The following is a 17,762-nucleotide window of genomic DNA, read 5'->3' on the forward strand; positions in this document are numbered from 1 at the left end:
GGAGGGAGCTGACATCCTCTCTCCAGCCCAGGAAGAAGTCTCCTGCAGACCTAAAGTTATGCCCTGCAAAAGGCCTTTCCCTCCTTGAATTTCAGTGCCTGAGCTCACCAGCCTTCTCTCAGCATCACCCTCTCTGCTTTTCCTTATGCTCATTAAATTCCTGAGTAGCCCTCTGCATCTGGTCCAAACCCATATTTTCTCTCCCCCATGCCTCTCCCATCTTCTTCTTGACCTTGTCTTCACCTCATCTGCTTCAGCACCAGGAGGGCTCCAGCTGAGCTGCTGACCATGTCTGAGAGCACCCTTGGGGCTGTCTTGGCTTCAGGCAGGACCTGCTGCATTGTGGTGAGCCTGCCCTTTGGGTGATGGGTCCTGGGAACGGCTGCTAACACTGTAGGATCCTGGGGTCTAGCGACTGTCTGGAAGCTGTAGAGGGGAGAGTGGGAGGAACAGTAAGACCCCTTCAGAGCCACCCACAGAGAGCAGCTGGAAAGCAAAGAGCAAATATGCATGGGGAAAGTCCTTTTAGAAATAGCACCCCTTTGCTTCGTTCAGCCTTGCACTGATAGGGAGGGATACAGGAGCACAGGACAACATCCCTTCCTTGCAAAACAAGGTCTGTGCTTCCAGATCGCTCAGTGCCCTTCCTAGCCAGGTTATCGTTTCAGTAGTGAGCTCCCATCTTCCCTGTGAGACGACTGCTGAAAATTCTCTTCTCCTGACCTGAGACAGTCACTGCAATTTGGCATACCCCCATCAGGCAGAAGCTCTGTGTCCGTGCCACCCAGCAGCAAGCCTGCGAGGCACGACCTCTTCTGGGAGGCTCCTCTCCCAGCTCTGTGCTGAACAGAGGTCCATGAGTTAGGCTGAGGAGCCAGGACTCACTGTGTGACTCAGACCCACTTGTGAGCGTGTCAGGCTGCTGGATGACCACAGCATCCCTGCGCAGCCCTGAGGAGGCAGAGGGCAGATAAACAACAGGAGCTGAATTGCCCCTTGGCCCTGTGCCTCTCTTCCCGTTGGCAAATACCATCTCCAGCCCCTGTAACCTGGAGAGACAGGCAGGCTTGGAGCAGGCACAGATCATCACTCAGGTTGATGTCTTGTTTCCAGACACACTTGCTTATTCAAAGCCTTTCGCTTTCCTCCATCGCTTGCACCTTCCCTCCCAGCCTCTTCTTCCACCTTGAGTGCAATGGATAGGCCAAGAAACGGCATACAATTTTCACAGTGAAGCTGGAAGTACCAGAAATGCAAATGGCCTAAACATAGCCACAGAAATTTTTGAACTCAGGTTTCCTTTAGTGCTTACAAGCAATTAAAAACAAAACAAATAAATAAAAAACAAATAAACAACAACAAAGACCAACCTCATTTTCCCATTGCTTAACTGTAAGAAAAAATGAGGAACAGGAGCACAGAAAGATTAATTACCATTTCAGATTGCATATGCTTAAACAAAGAAAATGAAGCTTTCCACTACACACTGTCCAATTAAACCATAGAGCCCACTGCTGTTGGATGGTGTGGAGACCAACAGTTCAAAAAGGGACCCAACAAGTTCATGAAGGACAGCTTTCTTGGCAGCTATTAAAACTGATGGGCTGACTAAAGCTTTTTGCCAAAAAGTATCTAAGCCAATGAATGGCACAGCTAAAGAAAGAATCCTGCACTTAGCAGGTTACACTCTTCCACAAACATCTGCTACTCCCACTATTGGAAGCAAAATAATGACGTGAACACCTCTTCAGCCTCATGTCATACAACAAATATAACTTCACTGCAGTTACTGGACTCCTTTGGTCCAACATGAACTCTCATTCCTTTCTTTCAGTTTTGTCCCAATTTAACAAAGAAGGACAGTTTGGACAGAGATGAGATTTTGCTGATTGTTTTTAAACAGCATTTATTGCCATTTTATTGAAACAGTGGTTCGGAGTCTGCAGCTCGCTATCTACTTTGTTTTGTGCATTAGGTAGAAGGTGACTGGAGAGAAGGACAGGGAACGAAAAGTTAACATCATGGAGGCAGATCCTGATAAATCACACATTTCTCCTTGTGCCACGGGAAAGTGTTTCCACCTCCTTCATGAGCCGCAGGCACAGCTCCTCCTGCCACGGCAAAGCCACACATTGGACAGCCACAGGCAGCCCCACAGCTCCTTCCACAGCCTGCAAAAGTAAGTGTGGTGTTTAGTCAGAGCACCAGAGGAGGCACATGAGAAAATGCTGTCTTTTGACGGTATAGAAAGAGAGATGAGGAAAGATATGCAAGGGGACAGTTGACAGGCTGGCGTACACCAGCTTATCTGTACCACATTCAGGGTGGTAACATGGTATATGCAACCACATCATTGAAGAAGTTTCCACTCTCATTATGAGATGGAGAGAAGAAATGGGACAATGTGCCACCGTGCCAGTCATAGCCTTCTGCTAACACTTAAGTTCTTTCCTTGCTCACCTCTTTCAGCCTCTTATCCCAAGGGTCCCCATAGTGCCCTCGGTAATGCTTCAGTTCTTCTTCATCAGCTCTTGTGACTGTGCTGACTGGCACCACTCCAGCAGGGAAGTTTAAGACATTGTATAAGTTGGTATAGGAGGTTGCAGCTGGAAAAGATGACACCGAGTATACAAAATGGCAAAATTTAAAGGTGCTGGGCCAGCAAGGACTTTCAGGTGATAATTTGGTTTAGAGGGATTTTGAACTGGAGTTGCTGGACCTAAAGGGACAATGAAAACGTGCTGTTTTCAAAGGGACTTTTGGTGGGGAAGTTTGAGGGCTGCATGGCTGCTGAAATCAGAGAGAGACCCGTGACTTCAACTGTCAGTCGTGGTGGAGATTAGGTCTGTGACACAGTCTGAATCTATGTCATCCATACCCCAGGGAAAAATCCTGGCTATCTTTTCAAGATAATCCAGATGTCCAGGTCTGAGACTACACCACCATCTTGGGCATTTTGGATCTCAGAGGGCTGCTGCTAGAGAAACGGAGGACCCTGACCACAGAAAGCTATGAAATTGCCTCTTTCTCCAAGTCAGAGGCAACCTTTCTGCTGTTTGCAAAGTCTTGGGGAACATAGATAGCCACAGTCAGAAGAGCCTGGTCTTGTGCTAAGGTCAGCCAGAACTCTAACAACTATCCTCGCAAGCACTCTGTGCAGGACAGATGATACAAGGGAAAGTCACCCAGTAGTGGCTGGGACAGATGAGTCACTTAATGCTGTTCCATACTAATCCAAACATCTGCAGCTCAGATGGGGTGGGGGCATGGGGAGGCCCACCCAGAGGAGACGTCCCTTTGCTATTTTCCCTGGAAGGAAGAGCAGGCACTGCACATGCTTTGGGGAATGTTAATGAGACCAAAATATCTTGCTCCTGCTGTGCCCATAAAAACCACCGTGGATGCATCCAGAGACATCTCACTGAAGATTACCAAACAGCTTCCCAGCATAGCCATGGTTAAAGGCTGGACCCAGTGCAGGACAGAGAATCACATCCAGTCTTTGCTTTCTCCATTTAGCAATGAATTCGGTATGGTAAACCTAGAGGGAAAGACAGAGCGAATGATGAACAATGTTTGTTGGACAGCAGTGACAGATCAATGCCTACAGCATGGAAAAAGGATAAAAAAAACCCCTGCTTGGATAAAAGTGAAAACTCAGATCAAATCTGAGCTGTGCTTTGAAAGACACAACGGGTTTTGTTCTTCCAACTCTAGGTTTTCTGGCAGAATACCATGTCCTGCTCAGACCTAGACATTGGTGCTAGGTGGGCATTTCAGAGTTGATTCCTTTGAGTATTAACCAGATCCTTCTTACGTACAGTTTTATCTTCAGATTTGATTGAATGGAAATCAACAGTAATACAAAGATTTATGTTCAGCTCACTAAAAAATCCATTTCCTAAAAGCTTTGTTATTTAGGTAGAAGAAACTTGGATAGAAGACACGAATTCCAAATATTTTCACAGATTCTTCTTTCATTCTGCATCGGGTTACAGGTAAGAAAAAGAGCAGCAAGAGACAGTTAGGTAAGCCTGTAGTCTTCTCCTCTATGATGTAGGAGTCACAGCCTTGGGTTTGTACTGTACATCCAAGAGAGAACTAGATTTGCATTTTGGTTTTCTACATCTTTGCTGAACATCAGGCAATGAATGAATCAATCCTCAAAAGAGCTGTTCCACTTTCTCTTAGTAAATAGATACAGATGGACCAGAGTGTGGCTACTTCCACAGCCTACCTTAGCTATAGGACACATTTGTCCCATGTTCCAGACCCTGTTCTGTACAATCTTACCCCAACTTTTCGGTACAAGGGTCTCCCACATCGTTCATGAAAGCCCTGACCACCAGGCTATTTTTTATCTGACCTCAAATTCCATCAGCATTCTGAGATCCTTCCTGCTGAAAGTTTGACAAAAGAAAGGGTTTCCAGGAAATACAGTCAATGCAGCTAATCTCATTTTTTTTTCTCAGAGGAAAGCTGGTAGCTAGCCAAAATTTTTGGATCAGCTTTTGCTTGCGGTAGAAACTGTGAATAATGGTTTTGCTAAAGAAAAACAATCCAAAATATCATTGCGGTTGACAAATCTTTTTGAGATTTTTTTTTTGGGGGGGGAGCAGTAGAGGGATAGGAGTGGGGGAAGGATTATCTGTTTTCACCTTAAAAAAAAGAAAAATCCAACACCGAACAATCAAACCTTTTCCTTCCATCTGCCCACGCTGGTTTACAGAAGTTTTTCCTATGATCTATGGTCTGTCAGACCTGCTGCAAGTGAGCATGCCCTTCCGTCTTGTGACCGACATTGATGGAAGCTGCATGGTGCGCTCTGGGGCTGTGTTTGTGCTCAGGAAGGGTTGTGAGGGTGTCCCAGAGAACACAGATCCTGGCTTGTGGGGAGACACTAAAACAGCTCGGCCTCTTCAGCCTTGCAAAACACCAGCTGAGAAGGGATACAACTGCTGTCTATAAATAGATCAAGGACAAGGGAGGCAGTGGAAAATACCAGAGAGGAGAGGTGCTATTTAATCTCAAGGACGGGAATAAAATGAGAATAAACTGCAAGTGAATAAACAAGCGAAATATAAAGCTTTACAATTATCAGAGCAGGGAGGAGAGGAGATGGCCAAATAAAACAAATACAAATGAAAAATCCAACTAGTTTTGAAGATGAATCTGATTGATTTGTGGGCAGTACTGGACTCAGTTGTCCAGGACAACGCTTCCTGTCCTTTATTCCTGAACTAGAATGAGTTCATACAAAATACACCTGAGCCAAATTGTTCACAAACACAAGTTTTTACTCTGTCCTGGTTTTGGCTGGGCCAGATTTAATTTTCTTCATAGTAGCTGGTATTGTGCCGTGTTTTAGATTTAGAATGAAAATAATGTTGACAGCTCACTGTTGTTTCAGTCGTTGCAGAGCAGTGCTTGCACAGAGCCAAGGCCTTCCCAGCTTCTCACAGCACCCTGCCAGCGAGGGGCTGGGGGTGCCCGAGGAGCTGGGAGGGGACACAGCTGGGACAGCTGGCCCAGGCTGGCCAGAGGGATGTCCCATACCCTGTGTGCCATGTGGAATTACAAATATAGGGGGGAGTTGGGAGGGGGTCTGCTGTTGTTGCTCAGTGACTGGCTGGGCACCAGTTGACTGGTGGCAAGCAATAATGTTTTGCATTACTTTTACTTTTTTTTCTTCTTATTATTAAAATATCTTTATTTCAGCCCATGAGTTCTCTCACTTGTAACTTTTTCAGTTCTTTCCCTCATCCTGCAACTCTGAGTGAGTGAGCAGCTTTGTGATGCTTAGCAGCCTGACAGGTTAAATCATAACAGACTCCTAGCATCTCTGGTTGATAGTTCAAGTGTGGTTTTAACTAGTGATAAGAGCACCTAATGTCTGAGATGAGGGATTTGCACCAAGAGATGGAAATCATTAAAAATGAAGCCTCATCTTTAGTGGTTATTTTTATGCTATTTCTGCTTAGAAAATGCAGGGCACTGGATAATTTTTCTTCCCCATATTGCAGGAAGCAGAGACGTCCACATGACTATCTATTGCCTTGAGCTCTTACCACTTTTTGCAAAGACTGAATTTCAAAGAAAAGCCCAGCCCTTTTATTTCCACATGATCCATTTCTAACACCAAATCCATCACAGAGCTAAAAGCAACTACTCAGAAATTTTAGGGATCTCACTATACTTAGTAAGGTAAAAGAAATCATCTTACCGCTACTGCTGCATGCTGATCCCAGAGGTTTTTGGCAGACCTGGAAAGGTGGCAGAATTAATCAGCAATGGGACTGTAGCAACAGAAAACATTTTAAAAAATACACTTTAAGCCCATTTTTATGGAAACTCTTTGACCGTTCTGGGAACAAGCTATAGTATCACCTAGATGATTGCACAGATTCACAAGTACTTACAGGTACACCACAAGAGCTTACCACCATGCTTTCACCTGTTCTGGCACCTAGACAAAAATCATGGTGGTCTTTTACATCCAGCTGCTCTCAGTTGTTTTTTTTTTGTTTTTTTTTTTCCTCTTTTTCTTGTCTCTCTCAGAGAAGTCTGTATTTCACACCACACTGCATCCACATGCAGATACCTCTCCATCATGTTGGCACATGCTGCTCTGGGTACCAGAATTCCCCTGACACTGAGGAAAGCAGCCTGTGTCTGCCTGTGCTGAGACTTCCTAGCCCTGCCACGATGAGCTCTTAAAATAATCTCTGGCTGCATAGCCCTGGATAACACCATGCTGAGCCCAGGTGGTGCTGAGGCAGCATGTATTCATGCAGGCTTAGCCTGTGCTGCACATCCCCATGGCAGGGCTTTGTCCAGCAAGCTGGCATCTATCTGCACAAAACCAGGGCATACTTTCATGTGCATCCATCCCTTCCTCTAGAGCTACTTTAGTGCCACTTACCCCACTCCACAGAGAGCGCTGAGATCCCGAGCGATTCGTGGGTACTTTCAGAGGGAAGAGGAAAAATCTAGGATTAGTCAAAAACAGTGCAGCTGAAATAGACGGCTACCATGACACTGTATTTTGAGCACACTTCTTGTCCTAGCAGATGTGGCTCTGAAGAACAGGTACAGTTTCCAATGAGGTGGTTTTACTCCAACATTAGTTTATACATTCAATCACAACAACGCATGGAAATAAGGCTCTAGACAACACTGCTAGCCCTGGAGAGCATCTCCTGGATGTGGAGATGTTGTTCAGATCCTTGCTTAGGGACTAAGTTTACTTAAGTGCATTTTTCTTTGAAAACCATCAGACTTTTGACATGAAGCAGCAAAGCTCTGGGTGGAGCAGCCCACCACCCTTCACGTGGAAGCTTTCCCACCTTGCACAATTCCTATAACACAGACAAAATGTCCGCATACTTACTATGGGTTTCAAAATGATAGCCAAGATCCTTTTCACCAGAGCAGGAAGCCTGTACGTATTGAACTGGGATTTGAGGTTGGGATCCACGATGTCTCCTTTGCTGGAAGGGCAGAGAGTGAAGGAGTGGTCAGGAAAAGCCGCCTGTGCCAGAGAGTACCAGATTTGGGGACGGCCAATGCTATCCCTGAGCCAAGTCCAGAGCTGGATTCAGCTTGGACCCCAGGCCCAGAAGACAAGCCAGGAGGACATTCTCCAGATAACAGATGGTTCTTCAGGCTTCACCCTCCTGGTATGACACCTGGATGGGTGTGCTGCTTCTGCCCAGCCACCAGCAGCCTCCCAGTCCTAGGCAGGGGTGCTTGTTTGCTGTGCTCTGCTGTTTCAGAGCCACTGACATGCATAAGAATTAGGGTCGGACTGTGGTAGATGTCCTTGAAATGGAGCAGAGGGATGGCCTCGGCACCCACTGTGGTGTGCGGAGGAAGAGCTGCCTGGTGCTCTGTGAGGAGAGGCCGGGGCTGCCCCGTGCTTGTCATGGCCGGCTCCAGCCAGCTCCACCGGCCCCACCTCAGGGCACAGCCAGGCCCCTCACCAACACTGGTGGTGCTTCTCTGGAAGCGTATACGAGAAAGGGCAAAAACACAGTACAGGCAGAGAAGGGAGGGGAAAAAAAAAAGTCAGAAACAGGCCGGTGAGCAGTAGGGAGGAGGTGCTCCAGGCGCCAAGGCAGAGACCCCCCTGCAGCCTTAGGAGCACCGGTGGCGCAGCCGGCCTTCTGACTGGGGCTGGAGCAGGGGAGAGCAGGAGGAGGACGGGGCGGCGGAGAGGAGTTGTCATGGGCTGACCACAGCCCCGTTACCTGTCCCCTCGTACTGCTTGGCAGAGGAGTCAGGAGTGAAGCCGAGCTTGGGCAAGGGGGAGGGAAAGGTGTTGTTTTAATGCTTGACTTTGTTTCTCACTACCCAAATCTATAACATCAAATCTAGTCAATAAATTAAGTCTGCTTTGCCCATGATGGTAATCAGTAAGCGATCTCCCTGTCTTTATCCTCACCCACGATCTTTCTCATCCTATTTTCTTCCTGCTTAGGAGGAGTGAGCTGCTCTCCAAGTTTAACCCGCCTCCAAGGGACGTCCTACAGTGTGTGGTGTTTCCTATGCATGATAGGCTAAGCACATAAAAACAGTTGCCACTGCACTGGGGACACATGGCATGTTTTTACCCTCCAGGGCTACCAGTGCATATGAGTTCACCCTTGTGAACTAGCTGCTGCCAATGTTAATTTCACCCTTCCAAAAATAGCTCCTCTGCTGCCCGCTCTTTAGTACACACCCACAGGAATAAAACCACTCTGAATGTGTCCACTGGCCATATAGTGCCAAGTCCCTGGGCCAGCACTGAAAGCAAGCGGGTTTTACTCACAAGCTGTCCACCAGGTGAGCAGCACCATCCGAGAAAATCCCTCTGGTGAACAGCTCATCTACCACGTAGTCAATCTTGGGCGGTGCAAAGGGAACCAGCTGCAGGAAAACCATCCCCGTTCAGGAAGCAAGAAAGACAAATGATTCACAGAGCTCTCCTTAAACCTCCCTGCCTTACCAGTGAGGTGAGTGGGAAGCGGTGGGGAGGTGTAGCACAGCAGGAGTGTGTGGCCTGCAGTTCTGCACCCCTACCTGGGTCATGCTGGGTTGCAGCCTACCACTGTGATGCCTTCTGAAGCGTAAGGGACATGGTAGGTTAACTCTGGTCAGCTCACACCACTGTCTTTTGCCTCAGGCTCCCCTGGGGCTCACACAGTTATGGAACAATGTGCCAGAAACAGCTGGGCACCATGACTGTGGGCCACCTACCAGCTGCTCCTGGCGCCTAGGGCTGCAGAGCAGGATGGAGGTGGGGTTCTCGCAGTAGGGGCTGTGCCACTCTGCAAAATTCCATTTTCAGAGGGACCTGGGCTGGTGCCATCTGCCAGCTGTCCTTTCCTGTCTCCAAGGCATTAGCACTTATTTATGATGTGACTTGGCATGGGCTCCACGTCTCCACTCCTTTGAGAAGAATATTTAGAGGCTTCAAAACACCAAGTACTTCTCATTTATAATTATTATTGGAGCAGCACCCATATAGAAATTACCATCAGTGGAACCACTGTATAATTTAGGCTAGATAGCATCCCTTGGGGGGTCGACTGCTCCAAAAACCTTGCACACCAAGAAATCTGTAAACTGTATTCAGCAGCTGAGGGATTATGGAAGCTGCTGTGAGGATGATATTTATGGGGTCACCAAACATGATGGGGAAAAAAAAAAAACAAAACGACAACAACACAACAACAACAACAACAAACAAACAAAACAAAAACAAAACAAAACAAAACAACAACAAAAACAACCAACCAAACAAACAAAACCACGTGCCCCACGCTGTACTTTAGAGAAGAGTGACTTGGAGGTATCTGAAGGTGATTTTCCTGTCTGCTAGGCCAGAGACATAAGCAAGATCACTTTGGTTTGGGAAACAGACAATTGCATTTTGCCAGGGAGAGATGGCCCTGTTTGATGGGCAGTGAAAAAGGAGATGGGAAATGACTTGTCTAAATTTTGTAAGAAGCAGAAGGACAAGAGCTCCTGGTAACCACAGGCATAAAAACTCACCGTATGCCCTGCTTCCTGGAGGAGCTTTCTGGTCTCCTGGATGGCCCGTTTCATGCTGGGTGAGGGCTGGAAGTAGCCATCTCCTTCATAATACCCTATCCGAAGTGGCTTTGAACTGGTATAAACCTGTGAGGAGAGGAGCCATTGCTTGACACATGAGATGTACCAGATCAGGCCATTCTAGGGCGCAGGAAGGCAGCAGCTGAGGTGTCCTGGGTTGAAGGAATGGCAGGAGCAATAGGTCTGGTGGAAAGCACTGTTGCCCAGAAGACAGAGCTACAGCAGTGGTCTTGATGTGGTCAGAAAAACACTACGTCCTGCCATGTGAACTTGTCCCAGCTTTGAGATAGCAGGTGTGATAGCATCTGAACAGTTCACTTGGCTACAGCCTGTTCCTTGAGGGTAATTGTCTGATCTGTATTGTCCATATATCAGGGACAACTGAAGCACACTAGGATCCTAGGACCTAAGCCAAAAGGCAAAGATTTCTTAAGTCAGTGACTGTTAAACCAGGCTCTCATTAAAAGAGTGAGGGGTGAGTTTCTCTGATCAGGAAAAAAACAGCTCCTTTAGAAATTGAGCCAGAATGGAGCCAGCAAACTTGTCCTGGTCATTGCTGGGTAAGGGGTTAGTATCAAGCAGGTCTCATCAGGGCAAGCCAGCAGGGGCCTGCCAACCCTGCTGTGTGAATTCTTCTTGTGGTTGCTCATGTGGGGCTCCTCTGTTCAGAAGGAGGTTTGCCTCTCCAGATCCTTCACTATCTTGAGATATTAAACCAGTTGAGACTCTCCCAAGATCTCACTTCAGTGATGGGCAAACGGAGGCATCACATTGCCTCTGAGCCTTACCTCCTCATCAAAGGGGATGGGGGGCAAGGTGGGATCCAGCCGGAACATCTCATCACAGAGCAGTGCCTTCATGCAGAGGGCCAGGCTGTCCACATCTCTCGCCATCGGCCCCAGCGTCCCTGTCACTGCAAGCGCAAAGATCCCATCACTGCAGGCAGATGGGCCTGGAGCTCTCTTCTAGTAACTGGTGGTGACCCAGCAGAGAGGAGTTTAATTCAGGTCAGGGAAGAGGAATGGGAAATGAAGGCAATGTCTGTGCAAGAAGTGAGCAAGAAAGCACAGCAGCAACAGTCCCTAAGTCTCAGAGCAGAGGCCTGGTGCTGCCTACTGAGGTTGACCTTCTGGGCCAGGCTTCTGCAGGCACAAGTCCCACTCAAGAGGACTGCAGCCATACTGCCAACAGCAATACTGCCTGGCAGCAACTGAGGCCAGCAGAGTCTTCAAACCATCCAGTGAAATATTCCAGGCCTTTGAGATCCACGTCTCACAATTCTCACTGTTATGCACTGCACTGCCTGAATGTCTGTTGCTTCAGTTCTGCTGTGATGCAGTTAACCCCTATCACAGTCCAGAACAGAATAAATGGTGCAAAAAGGTAATAGCATAAGGCAGGCTCTGGTCTAATAGATTACCTGTCTTAATTGGTTGCGAAACACATAACTGAGCAAGCACACTGAGCTGGCATCACAGCAATAGAAGGAGATGCAAGAAGTGAAGGTTTGACAGTAGTAATGTATCATCTGGATGGACTTACCTGAGTACATTCCTGTGATAGGAGAAACCACACCCAGTTTGCTAGGAACGTAATGGGAGAAATAGATTAGGAGCAGCTCTTGCTGTAAGGCAAGTCACCACGCTGGGCTGCAGACTTCCTAATTCTCCCCAGGCAACAAGCAAGAGAACAAAAGGTCCTGCAGAGACTTGACACTTTCTAGACTAGGAAGACTTTCAGGGGCTGTGAGCTGCTAGGGGTTAGAGATGGTTGCTATTATCTTCTTTCCCTGGTGCATGAAATTCCTCACGTGGGAGTAAACCAGCTCTGATACACAGAGAACTCTTACAAAAAATGCAAGGGCTGGAAAACATCTAAAAAGTAGATGTTCCTGCAGCATTTCCTTTCAGCTTCCCGACTGGGACTCATAAATTAAGTCTTGATTGCGTTAACAGTTGGAGGTCATCATGTGTCATGGAGATCATCAACAGAGTCCTCAGCCTGGCTGATGAAAGGGAACAGGCAGATTAGTGTGGTAACTTAAACCTGGAGGAAAACGTGGACATCTGTTGTGTAGTGTTATGCACGGTGGGGTCTGTTTTGTAGGGTTATGCACAGTGGGGGACACTTCAGCCTCCACAGTGGGCGCAGAAGGGGACAGAAGTTAGGCTGTACCTGATCCTGTTGCCTGTGGGTTTGAGCCCGCACAGCCCACAGAAGCTGGATGGCAGGCGGATGCTCCCCGCCACATCTGAGCCGATGCCCAGGATGGAGCCTCCCCCTGCGATCAGAGCTCCCTCCCCTCCTGAGGAGCCTCCGGGGGTCTTCTGGTGGTTGAGGGGGTTCAGGGTCTGGCCAAAAATCAGATTGCTGCAGTCATAGCTGGGGAGAGGGAAAAACAGCAGGTGAGTGAGGTACTTCTGTCCCTGCAGACCATAAATGCAAGGCACTGAGCGTCTGCGCAGGGATGAGTGTGGAATTAATCCTGGAGGGTAGGATCAGTGTGAAGTAGATTTGTTGGGACACTTAGTTTAGGAAGAAAGAGGCATCAAATATAAGAGAAACAATTTATCTGTAGTATTCTGCAGCAAGACCGAGGACAGAATGACTCAGATTGAAATAAGGAGGCAATTAACTCACTGTGCGTAATTAGTTTGGACAAGAGTGGGAGCGTGTGCATGTGGGCCCCACCCACCCTTAGGTCACAAGAGTTGCATGACACAGTGTTTTCAGGAAGGCAAACACGAGATTACTTTATCATTGTCTGAGGGATGTTGGTTTTCACGAAGGGGATTGCCCCCTGGCTCTTTAGAACCTGGACGATGACGCTGTCTTCTTCCTTCACTTGGCCCAGAAGCTTCACCAGCCCAGCAGAGGAGACGTGGCCCTTGGGGATGGGAAGCACAGTTCTTTAGCTACCAGTACAGATGCTGTTCAGAGCTTAGCAATTACAGACATAAGCCCTGACACCTCCTGTGACGATGTTCCCACCTGACTTTTCTCACAGCCAGAACTACCTGAGGGAAACCAGATCACAGCAAGTTAGGAATTTTCCAAGAAAACTGAGTTTTTGTCAGAAGAAAGACAGGCTTGCTGACCCCACAAATAAATAGTCCAGAACATCCTTGCCTGAGGGAACTTTTGGCCAGTCGTGATGAGATAAAAAGGATCAGGCTGGATTCCTTGTATGAGGGTAGAGGACTGGACATCCTGCTCTGTTCCCAGCTCCAGGCCAAGGATAAGGGTATTAGGGATGTACCTTGCAGTTAATGTGGTCCTTGATGCTGACGGGAATGCCATAGAGCAGCCCCTTCTCCTTCTGCTTCTTCACTTTCTGGAGCTGATCCTCGCAGCCATGAATGAAGTCTATCACACAGTTCACCTCCCGAGTCACCTCCAAAGCCTCTCCAGAGCAGCAAGTGAGTAGATGGAGGGAAGAAAACAGCATTTAAATAGAGTTTTCAAGATGAGCATTCAATGTCCTCAAACCTCCAGCATTCGTTATTCAGACTTTACCCATAAACTTTAGATATTTCTTTCTGGGATAATTTTCTGCCCTGGATCCCTGTCCTACTCATTCACCCAGAAGCCACCCTTCATACCTCTCAGCATTGACTAATTGCTGTCTCTGGCCTTGCTGGTTCTCCCAGAAAATGGGCTGGTTTTCAGTTTGAAAGCCCCTGCTGCTGCCTCCGCAGAAGAGCCCTGAGACATCCCTCCCACGCTGTAGCTTTCACTCACTTTGCCCATGTAGGAGTAGAGGACGCTCTCTGGGGACAGGGACCCCTCCTTCAGCTTCTCCGCCAGCTCCACCATGGGCAGCGAGAGGATGTGTGCCGTCTGGGTGCCTGGGTTCTGCAAAGGGTAAGAAATTTGGCGCAGAGGGATGAACATGACCGAAAAGACTGGTGTTGAGGTTGTGAATCCCCGGTTCTAGCATCTGCCCAGCAGTGACCTTGAACAGAGATTTTTTTTTTAAAAGACACTCCCTGTAGAAATGCAGACCTGCCACATAGCACTTTGTGTACTGGAGCGGGGAATTTGCTGATGGGGAATTTGCTGAGTCTTGCTTCGTAGGGATAGATCCAAAACAGGCAGAAAGCTGCCTCTTGACCAGAGAATTGCATGAATCTGTAAGAGGTTTGAGAGGCCTGGCCTGTCTCTGTTTACCCTCCTTCAGGGCCTCACCCACCTTCTAACTAACAGACAATGCGTTGGATGGCAGCTAAGCCAGCTAAAGTTTTACAAAATTTATCATTAACTTGGGGAAAAAAAAAAGTGTGTGTCCTCTTTGCAACCTCCCCCTGCCCTTCCCCAAGAAAAGAATAGCAACTAGTGTTTATCTGGGGTTTAAGGCAAATCCTGAATCCAAGGACTGAACCTCCTAAAATCTAAGTGGGCAGAATGAAATGGCTTTTGGTCACTGATGTGCAGACCTTGGAGGGACCTGTACTTTGAGGGCGATGGGGCGGACAGGTTCCTAGCGAGTGGCGGAGTGAGGAGGATAGGAGCAGAAAGGCTTGGCAGGAGCAACAAGGGAGAAGAAAAGGGCATAGGGAGGTCTGGGAATACTTTCTCGGCTGGTGACATGATTCAGAGTGTCCCCAGCTTGGACCCTTAGGATTCCCACAACAGATCAGTATTAAGAAATAACTTCTTTATGTTGCCTTTATTGGTTGCGGTTTTTCAGTGACAATACAGGGTGCTGGCTATCAAAAAAGATTGGTGATGACCCAAAACATGCACATCCCTGCCCTTGCCCTCACTATTATTCAAAGAGGGATTGATTAGGACTCCCCTTTTTCTTCGGTTACCCAAAATACAGTCTCTTCCCTCCACACACACTCTCCCCCAAATTACCTCTTGTTTAAACCTGCGAGCTGCCTTCTCCATTTGTTCCAGGGCCAGATCCCGTGTTCTCCTTGCCTCTTCCATCTTCTGCTGGATCCTCCTGTGCCCCAGCCGTTTCAGCAGCACAATTGCTGCAGCTGAACCACAGAGCAAGGCTGAGAGGATGCGAGGGTCTGCCCATGATGGGTCTAGGACCTGCCACAGTCGCTCCTGGGTCATGATTTCTCCCCCAGTCCTTCCTGTTCTGGGTCAGCTACAGGCACCTGGGTCTCCCACCTTCTCCTAAGGAGAGCCGATATATGCAGACCTCTCAGTTGCCTCCTGTGCAAGATCAGCTCTGAGACAGAGTTGCATTAACAAAGTCCAGGAATGGACTTTTTAGACCATGGACTTTGAAAGGGTCTGCCTGCCCATCGTGGATCGGGCTGCAAGCAGTGTGCTCAGATCACACTGGGTTTGGAGGGGATGTCCCCCAAGGCTGTGGCTCCCCAAGCCACTGACTGCTGCTGTACCCGGCTACACAGAGCGGACAGAGCTGATTAATGGGGCTGAACATCTGCAAAAGCCAAGTCTGGGCTTTCCCCGCATCTAATAATTCATTAGCAGTTAAGCCCATTAACGAGAAGCGCCCAGCTGTCACCTCTCTTCCCTGACAGCAGCACGTGCAGCCCTCTGAGCCTGGGACAACAGAGCCCTGCCTGCCCTGGGGGACCTGGTGCAGGGAGTGAAATCAACATTGATCAGAGAGCAGGGATTGAAATCACATCTCTCAGAGAGCAGGGAGCTCGGGAGAACGAAGGGGCTGGAGTGAAGGTCAGGTGCAAGCAGGACACGGTGCCTCTGGAAAGGCAGTCTGGCTGGAGCTATCTGAAGATGCCTTCAAGGAGTATGACTGCTCTGTGCCATTTCCAAGTCGAGCCTCTTTGAGCAACCTTTTGGCAATCCACATCAGGGAAATCCCCTCTGATGGGCCCAGCATCCCATGTACTCCCAGTTTCTAAGCCATCTTCCAGGCAGCATGAGGCAAAGGAGCTGGACCATGCAGTCCAGGAGCTGCCCCCTGCCACGGGTACTCCGCAGCCATAGGACCATTCCCAAGCAGTGCACGAGGAAAGAGGGGGTTGGAAAATCAAGCATCTCTCAAACCACAAGGGTCTGAAAGCCCATGGGAAAGGAATGGGAGATGACTCTGAAAGTTCATTGCCAAGATGCAAGGTGGCATTGCCAGGTCTGTAGGGTCGTGCCTCTGCTGCAGGCAGTAGGGCAGCAGAGCTTGTAAGGAGGCTGTGTCCTAGGTAATTAGTGCTCTCTGATGAAGGGGTCTTGTCTGGGGGCTGAAAGCCAGTGTTCGTACTGCTGTCGTGTTACTGCCATCCGTGATGGAGAATAAAAAGAGTCAAACAACTCAATGTGGATGTCACCAACCTCTCCCCAATGACTCGGGAGTTGATCCTCATTTCCACATCCCAGCCTTAAGCTTCAGTGCCACCAACCACCCCAACCTCCCTCTGGCCACTCTGGTGGCCACAACCTCCCTTTTCAGCCACTTCAAGTCCCTAAAACCATGCAGCAGCCTCAGCCCTGTTCCTTGGCAGTGATCCTTGGCAGTGGGCACAGCTCGCTGGAGGCCTTTGTTCGGGGTTTCCAGAGGAGTGTTTACTGGTTCAGGTCCACTGGCATCTCCATCGCTTGGACTCCTGTACCCTGCCCACCTCTGCGCCAAGAAGAGACTGATTAAACTAATGAGGCAACGCAGCTCCTGGCTGTTTGGGGCTGTGGGCTGCATCCAGCCAGCTCGGGCCAGCACCTGGCATTGCCTCTCCTGGGACAATCTCCCCCAGGCTTGGATTTTAAAATGCAAATAGAAAATCCCCGTCCAGCTTTTTCTGTGTGGGCAGTGATTGCCTAAAACTGGTGAAAAACTCAGTCCAAGATCCTCCGTAGCTACTCGTTACATAGCACTCAGTCCTGGGATGGCTGGAGTTCCCCCCCCACACACACTCCTTTTTTAAAGCCTGCTGAGAGAGAATCAGGGTCCTGGATAGGCCAGGGTAAACTCTTTGCCCAGACCTTGTAAAAAAAAAACTATGTTCTTGCATGACTCTGGTTTAAACAATAACACATTTAAGAACAAAACAAAAACACCCATACCTTTTCCTGTCAAAGCTTTGCTGTGATCTATTTGGGAACTGCTGCTCTGGGAAGACGCTTTTGCATTGTGGAGCCGCTTTTCTCAGGCACCCTTGGAAACCTGCGGGGAGCAGCAGATCCTGGTGGGGGTGCCTGCCAGCGGCTGGGTAACCTCGCTGGAAACCTGGCCGTGCAGCAGAGGCTGGCCTCCGACACTGGCATGCTGCTTGGTAAGTGCAATGCACTGAGATGAAGCAATTTATACCTCTGCTCTGTGGAAAGCAGGTATAGGTGCCTAAGGGACAGGGGAGTTGCTCCACGCTCCAGATTTCCCCTTGGTGTTCACCCACGCTGGCAGGGTGTCAGCAGTCCCCCGTGTGGGAAGCAGTCCAGCTCCCTCCCTGCTTTCCAGAGGCTGCAGGCTCAGTTTTGACCTCCAATTGCTGGTGTGTGGCAGGGAAAACATTTCTTCCTCAGGGAGCTTTCTGTGGAGCTGAGAAATACGGGAACAAACCTTTTCCCTATGGCACTGTAAGTAGGAGTCTGGGCGTGTTAGACAAAACCAGTCCCCGTGCCTCAGTGTCCCCATTTTGTAACAGGAAAATGTTCTTGCACTTCCCTGGGTGGTGTTCAGAGGATTGCTCAATTCTCCCCCAAACCTCCACACAAACACACACCTGAAA

General features: G+C 48.6%; 1 protein-coding gene across 2 annotated transcripts; it reads right to left on the bottom strand.

Annotated features, from left to right (window-relative positions):
* Positions 1 to 1,875: 1,875 nt before the first annotated feature.
* Positions 1,876 to 17,633, bottom strand: LOC106033086 (vitamin D3 hydroxylase-associated protein). 2 transcript variants are annotated; one of them, XM_048059110.2, is made up of 15 exons: positions 14,959 to 15,516; positions 13,840 to 13,953; positions 13,358 to 13,501; positions 12,852 to 12,985; positions 12,274 to 12,480; positions 11,641 to 11,681; positions 10,887 to 11,011; positions 10,039 to 10,164; positions 8,813 to 8,910; positions 7,391 to 7,490; positions 6,923 to 6,966; positions 6,224 to 6,263; positions 3,433 to 3,541; positions 2,461 to 2,606; positions 1,876 to 2,171 (listed from the first exon to the last, which is right to left on the bottom strand). In XM_048059110.2, exons 1-15 carry the CDS (start codon positions 15,166 to 15,168, stop codon positions 2,043 to 2,045), a joined length of 1,767 nt encoding a protein of 588 aa, XP_047915067.2. In that variant the 5' UTR covers positions 15,169 to 15,516; the 3' UTR covers positions 1,876 to 2,042. The 2 variants fall into 2 exon arrangements, 1 of the variants encoding a protein (XP_047915067.2); XR_007161517.2 differs by lacking the exon at positions 1,876 to 2,171 and having other exon boundaries at positions 2,576 to 2,606; positions 6,923 to 6,989; positions 14,959 to 17,633.
* Positions 17,634 to 17,762: the final 129 nt, after the last annotated feature.

The sequence above is a fragment of the Anser cygnoides genome, chromosome 8 (genome assembly GCF_040182565.1).
Source record: "Anser cygnoides isolate HZ-2024a breed goose chromosome 8, Taihu_goose_T2T_genome, whole genome shotgun sequence".
NCBI lineage: Eukaryota > Metazoa > Chordata > Aves > Anseriformes > Anatidae > Anser > Anser cygnoides.

Coding starts and splice junctions, on each gene's coding strand:
- LOC106033086 (XM_048059110.2), bottom strand. CDS start 15,168: ATGACCCAGGAGCGACTGTGGCAGGTCCTAGACCCATCATGGGCAGAC. Junction 13,502..13,839: donor TCTACTCCTACATGGGCAAA/GTGAGTGAAAGC, acceptor TGCTCTGGAGAG/GCTTTGGAGGTGACTCGGGA. Junction 7,491..8,812: donor GCTCACCTGGTGGACAGCTT/GTGAGTAAAACC, acceptor CTGCCCTTCCAG/CAAAGGAGACATCGTGGATC.